General features: G+C 36.7%; 1 protein-coding gene across 1 annotated transcript; it reads right to left on the bottom strand.

Moving 5' to 3' along the window:
- Positions 1-5,515: 5,515 nt before the first annotated feature.
- LOC137007588 (uncharacterized) lies at positions 5,516-6,577 on the bottom strand (the record flags this gene model as incomplete). The annotated part of the gene is made up of 1 exon (XM_067369141.1): positions 5,516-6,577. A coding segment is annotated over one exon (897 nt), but the record flags the coding sequence as incomplete, so codon positions are not given.
- Between the last annotated feature and the right edge of the window lie 899 nt (positions 6,578-7,476).

The following is a 7,476-nucleotide window of genomic DNA, read 5'->3' as shown; positions in this document are numbered from 1 at the left end:
GGTCCAAATAAACCTCTTCTATGATGTGCCCTGACAAAAATTTCTTTAATATAAAGTATAAAATAATCCATCCCTCCAGCACTACCGCAAACTAAATAGAAACAAATTTAATATCAACCAAATCGCTCCATCAGTCTAAACATTTTTCAGTTAAAATGAAGTCCTTAACAGTAGCCCCATCAAAATTTTTAATAGCCCGTTTAGCCCCCCAAGCAGTTGAGATGATAAAGAAGATGAGAGTGCAGGTAGGAAACCCTGTCTCTGAGGGGGCCAAAGAAGGAGAATTGAAAAAGGAGTCAGAGCTCGATCCCGAGCACTTTTGAAAAGATGAGATAGTGGTGCGGATAGCATTTTCCACGTTTTTAGACACGACGTGAATATTTAATCCCTCTCCAGTGCTTAAGTTTTTTTGTCATTGTCTTGTGGTCGCTTGTATTAAACTTATATCTATTTTTTGGAATATGCCTATTCTTTGGCCAAATATAATTTAAAACCACTTCTGTTGATAAAACAAAAACAACAATTTCTTCATGAAGTAACTCTGACATCATGAATATCGATTATTTTCTTAGCACCTCCGCATAATGGTCTAACACAATGTGAAAATAAAGCGTAACTGGCACATTTTGAATTCACAAATGAAATCTTATCTAATATTTGAAACAGGTGAGATAAACTAAAACTTATTCACTTGAAATTAGAATCATAAACTGAAAAAAATTATACTGCCTCAAAAACACTGTTCAAATCATTTCATTTAGAGTTTGCTTGAATTGATAAACTTTTAAAAACAAGTTTAAAAAAAGACAAAAGAGAAGTTGCTCAAACAATAAAGAAAACCTGACCTCACATGTCTTGTGGTCAAGACATTGTGCACTAAAGACAAAAAATGAGGAACAAATACACAATAATGCAATGTTGAATTAGGCTAGTGCTTTGTTCCTCATTTTATCATGTGATTGTGAAGTTTACAATATTATAGTTCATACACTGCATTATTGTGTATTTGTTCCTCTTTTTTTGTTTAAACAGCACAAAGATGTCTCCACAAGACACGTTTCTTTTTTTTTACTGACCATATTTATTTTTATTATTCATGTCTCTTCTATTATTCTGCATCAACTACTATATAAAATTGATGATAATCAAAAATGAAAATAATAGACAATGAATATCATTATCGATTAGTCATGTCTGCCCACCGTGCATGGAAATCTTCCACAAGTCACGGAGTTGTAAAAATCTACAATTGATTTTGACAGATAATTTACAAAGCTTAATTAATAATTATCTTTTATTACCTAATTATTAACTCCATAGCCTCAGGCAAACAGGGAAATCTGATTCTATTCCATGAACTGGTTCACATAACTGTTTTATTTACATAATCACTTGTGGTGGGCATAGATTATTTTTTTTTAATCTAGATTAATCTCACTGTAATCTTGGAATTAATCTAGATTAAAGGGATACTTCAGGATTTAGCATTAAGCTTTGTATTAGTAGAATACCACTAGTATTTTCGAATTACCGTGCTTTTCCCCTTCATATCAGCCCGAGATTTGTGCATTTTTATTCTGTAAAAAAGCCTCCGATGACGCAAAAATCGTCATTTTGCGTCATCGGAGGCTTTTTTGGCCAGAGGCTTAAAACTACAGCCAGTAATAGCAGGTAGTTCCGCATTTTTTTCACCACGCTCATACATATGCGCGTTTGAGGTTACTCACGGACATAGATCAAAGATTTTATCAAAAGTGGGTGTCAATTATATTTTTAAGCTTACAGTAATTAACATTATTTTGTTATAGTCTACACTACATCAGTGGTTCATCTTGCAAATTTATCGGTCTCTGCAGTCATCTCAACCAATACAGCAACAGTCTTTTGTGGTAACGTTAGCATAAATAGATAAATAGACTAACTCAGTTTTACAGAACAGTGGCTTTACTTTGATAACAGTCAACTTATATGCAACTTATATGTAATTGTCTATCTAATGTTACTTTGCTAAGTTTGCAGTTTCACTGCTACCTACAACACTACATATAGGCTACTGTGTTATCAGAAATAGAGTCTAGTATCAGCGAGTCTTACCTCTAGGCTAGAGGTCACCAACTGGCGGACCCCGGTCCGAATCCGGGCCGCGAGATGCGTCCATCCGGACCGCAAAGCCTTTTGACACAATTAAATAAATAAATGGCAAACGCTGGCTGCATCCGAAAACTGGAAAATGCTGCCTTCTGAGGACACAATTCAAGGTAGTAAGGCATCAAGGCCTGTCCGAATCCAATGTTAGCTTCACTTCCTGTCTAATGAGATACCTTCCTCAGATCGATTTTTGAAGGAAGCATAGATGTATCCTTAGCTGCCTTTGATATCCCACAATCCTGTGCTTTCCATTCTGTGACAGTGGAGCTAGAAAAATAAATATGGCGTCCGAAAGTTGCGTTTGCTGCTCAGTTTGTGTATAAATGTACGATTTTGACCAACATATTTCAATTTCGATATCATTTTTATCGAGAAATTACTACTGTAATAATTAAATATTTGTTTAGTTCTCACCAAAGCTCGCGCTATATTGCTGTAGATCATTAAACCGTTACGCTGCCTCAGAAGTCTGTCCGAAATCAATTTCGTGAGGTACCTTCATGCACAAACGCTGCTGTACAAGTCATTCTCTTATAAGACAACGAGGCAGTAAACAGTCACAGACAGTGAAGAGAGCAGAGAGAGGCGCGTGCCGCACGGAGTGACAGACAGACAGACGTGCAGTGAAGAGAGCAGAGAGCGGCGCACACCGATACAACCTTCGATGACTATAAAACTATAGTGATGGGCAGATCGAGGCTTCGTGAAACACTGAAACAGTTGAAGCAAATGTGCCGTAATGATTCGAGGCTTCGAAACAATCTGACACCTGTCTCCACGGTGACCCCTAGTGGTCAGAACAGTGGAAATGCAACAAAACTCAGGCCAAACATGCATTAAAAATACCCTTTAACAAATGTATTGCAAAAGTTTTATTGAAAGCAAAATCAATCAAATGGAATTAACCAATCATCTAATAAGATTAAATATAGAGTGTCTGTATAATATGTGTTCTTTTATCAATTTTAAAGGCTTGTTTCTTTGTTCCATGGCTCAAGCTAAACAGGCCATTAAGAGATTAATAACTACCATTATTAATTTTAGTTATTCTAATGTATAATTAAAACATCTACAAATGTATAAAACTGATCGGAGATCAGGCAAAATCATAGGGTAAAGCCCTAGACACTTGTTCAATAGTTCTCAGTGAATCTGCATGATTCATGGGTTCACTTTATCATCGCCCTCTATCGGTGAACCATTGAAATTTCGAACTGTTTTGAAACAGTGGTGATGTAACGAAGCCTCGTTTACTAAAATCACGTGACTTTAGCAGTTTGATACACGCTCCGAATCACTGATTTGAAACAAAAGATTCATGAAGCTTCGGAGCTTCATGAAGCAGTGTTTCGAAATCGGCCATCACTATAAAACTATGGCATTCTCCAAAATTAGAAAAGTTGACGCTGAAAACCGAGTTTTTTTAGATGAATGGGTGGAAAAATACGCATTTATTCTTCCTTCATTGAAATGTACGAGGCCTGTGTGCCTCATTTGCTCGGAGTCTGTGGCGGTTGTCAAAAGTGGGAACATTAAACGCCATTACGAAACTAAACAGACTGAAGTTCTCAGTCAGACAATGCATGCAAGTTAACATAAATGTAATGTGATTTTTTTTTTTTAACTAGGACATTTTATGCTTCCATCTTTAAGTTCAACTCAGTTCAGCCTATTTTATTTGATTTTCATTTGAGCTTATTTACATTTTTATGGACTTAAAGGAGCAGTACAAATTAAGAAAGAAATGTGATATGAGATCTGATTTAATTGAACCAGAGAGGTTTGTGTTCATTGATTGTTATTGTTAATCTCAGTTTAGAAGAAAAGAGACTTAGGTTCTCCTTTTAAGTTGTTAATGTTGAAATTAATGCATGTTGTGCAGATTTAGAGATGCATTTTGCACTGTTTCCTTCATATTTTTGTCAGACATTGTTACTGGATAAATTTAGATATTTTGTACCAAAGCAACTGAAAGGACATACAGTAACAGAGCAGCAATAAAATGAGGTCGATTTATGAAGGATTATTTATACTTAAGAGACATTATTCAATATACATGATAACATTATATTTTGTTCAATAAAAACAAATATTTACACTAATTTCTTTAGTCTGGTGAAAGCCGTCAACTTATGTTTTTACGTGCAGTACATAATTGTCCGGACCTCGGCTGGTGAGAAGAGTTCATTTACTGGACCTCAAGCAATTTTAGTTGAAGACCCCTGCTCTAGGCGAATACGCTTGTGTCCACCAGAGCGTTTTTAGCCAGCTGAAAACGCTAGCCGTTCTGCTTAAAACACCCGCTTGAGAGCGCTTCTGCAGCGCAGCGTTTTTTTCCGTTGAGAGGCTTTGTTGCTATGATACGGAATATCCACGGCACTGTTTACTTGTAAATGATTTTGCTGGAATTTGTTTCAGCCTTAGGCCGTGTGTCAATTTAGCACCATTTCGCTGTAAATGTATGAACTAACTCACGATTTATAGAATTAATATGTAACAAAGCAAGCCTAGTTGTTTGAATTTTCCAGGTAATGCCGCCTGTGCTCCGATAGGCGTGGTTTGGGCGTGGCCTCGCAAGGGCAGTAAAACAAGTGCATTCTGGGAGTTGTTGTCTTTCATCCACATTAGTCAAAAATACATTTTCAACAACATTGATCTCATGTTCATTCATGTTTATTTGATGCTATAAATGGACTCGTAGTAAGAGATGATCGGTTTACGAGCCTCTAGAGCTGAGGCGCTACAGCATCTGTCACGACCATGGTAACGGCACATTAAAGAGCAACAAAACGGTTTTTATCGTTTGAATTTCTTAAAAAACTACACAGTTTTAAAGCTGGGACTTTGTTTACTAGTCAAGTCAAGTCAAGTCAAATTTATTTATATAGCGCTTTTACAATTGGTAATTGTTTCAAAGCAGCTTTACATATTAGAAGCACATAAAAAAGGGAAGTGGTTAAAAATAAGCTGTACAAACAAGCGTGGTAATATGTAACATATACAAGATGGTGCTACATTAAGCCAATGTCGGCTGACTCCCAGGGGTGGAAAAAACCCCCTAGGAGAAAAACCCAGCGTGCTAACACTGGGAAAAAAGTCCTAGGAGGGAAAAAACCCCTTGGAAGATATATATAATATATGTAAATGGATATGGAGATCAAAATCTAAATTATACATTTTATTATAGAGATTAAAAATAGATTATATATAAATATATGTAAGCGGATACGGGGATTAAAAATCTGAATTATAGATGCAGCCAGAACTGGATCTGTAGGCCCATTGTCTCCTGGGCTACATTGTAGGCAGGTCCAGACACAGGTTCTCCATCTGATCTGGATACGGCCTGGATCCAGTACCCGGCAAACCTCAGGATAAGCAGAGAGACAGATATTAGCGTAGATGCCATTCTTATTCTGATGTACAGGTATATCTAGTGTTATAGGAAATGTTCTCAGTTCCGGCCGACCTAATTATTGCAGCGTAACAATCCTTTAACGGATTTGAAAAATGTTAATGTATTGATAATGTGTTATGTGTATGCAAGAGCAAAGAGATGTGTTTTTAGTCTAGATTTAAACTGACAGAGTGTGTCTGCTTCCCGAACAATGCTAGGAAGATTGTTCCAGAGATTAGGTGCTAAATAGGAAAAGGATCTGCCGCCTTCAGTTGATTTTGATATTCTGGGTATTATCAACTGGCCTGAATTCTGAGATCGCAATAGACGTGAAGGACTATAATGCATTAAGAGCTCACTTAGGTACTGGGGAGCTAAACCATTTAGAGCTTTATAAGTAAGTAGCAAGATTTTAAAATCTATACGATGTTTAATAGGGAGCCAATGTAATGTTGACAGAACTGGGCTAATATGGTCATACTTTCTGGTTCTAGTAAGAACTCTAGCTGCCGCATTTTGGACCAACTGTAGTCTGTTTAAAAGCCGAGCAGAACAACCACCCAGTAGAGCGTTACAATAATCTAGTCTTGAGGTCATGAATGCATGAACCAACTGTTCCGCATTTGTCATTGAGAGCATATGTCGTAATTTAGATATATTTTTTAGATGGAAGAATGCGGTTTTACAGATACTAGAAACATGACTTTCAAATGAAAGATTGGTATCAAAGAGCACACCCAGGTTCCTAACTGAGGACGAAGATTTAATGGAGCACCCGTCAAGTGTTAGAGAGTATTCAAGGTTTTTTCGTGAGGAAGTTTTTGGTCCAAAGATTAGGATATCAGTTTTTTCTGAATTTAATAATAAGAAATTTCTTGTCATCCAGTTTTTAATGTCAGCTATGCATTCTGTTAGTTTTGTGAATTTGTAGGTTTCGTCAGGGCGCGAGGAAATATAGAGCTGAGTATCGTCAGCGTAGCAATGAAAACTAACACCATGCTTCCTAATTATCTGTCCTAAGGGTAGCATGTACAGAGTGAAAAGCAACGGTCCTAGTACTGAGCCTTGTGGTACTCCATATTGAACCTGTGATCGATACGACATCTCTTCATTTACTACTACAGACTGATAACGGTCAGATAAGTACGATTTGAACCATGCCAAAGCAGTTCCACTAATGCCAATATAGTTTTCAAGTCTTTTTAAAAGAATGTTATGATCGATAGTGTCAAAAGCAGCACTGAGATCTAATAACACTAATAGAGAAATACAGCCACGATCGGATGATAGGAGTAGATCGTTTGTAACTCTAACGAGAGCAGTCTCAGTACTATGGTATGGTCTAAATCCTGACTGGAAATCCTCACAGATTCCATTTCTTTCTAAAAAGGAGCACAGTTGTGTTGAAACTGCCTTTTCTAGTATCTTTGACAGAAAAGGTAGATTCGAGATTGGCCTGTAATTTACTAAATCTCTCGGATCTAGTTGAGGTTTTTTAATAAGAGGTTTAATAATAGCCTGCTTAAAGGTTTTTGGCACGTATCCTAGTGTTAACGATGAATTAATTATATCAAGAAGTGGACCTACGACCTCTGGAAGCATTTCTTTCAGTAGTTTAGTCGGAATTGGGTCTAACATACATGTCGTTGATTTTGATGATTTGATAAGTTTAGATAATTCTTCCTCTCCTATAGTGGCGAATGATTCTAGTTTTATCTCAGGGACACTACAGTGCACTGTCTGAAGCGAAACTGTAGACGGTTGCATGTTTTTAATTTTCTCTCTAATATTATCAATCTTGCAAGTAAAGAAGTTCATAAAGTCATTACTGCTGTGCTCTATGGAAACGTCAGCAGTTGAATCTCTGTTTCTAGTTAATTTAGCCACTGTGTCAAATAAATACCTAGGATTATGTTTGTTTTCTATTAAGA

Source organism: Chanodichthys erythropterus, chromosome 3, assembly GCF_024489055.1.
Source record: "Chanodichthys erythropterus isolate Z2021 chromosome 3, ASM2448905v1, whole genome shotgun sequence".
NCBI lineage: Eukaryota > Metazoa > Chordata > Actinopteri > Cypriniformes > Xenocyprididae > Chanodichthys > Chanodichthys erythropterus.
Note: the sequence above shows the minus strand (reverse complement) of the source record. Positions and strands in the feature narration are given on the sequence as shown.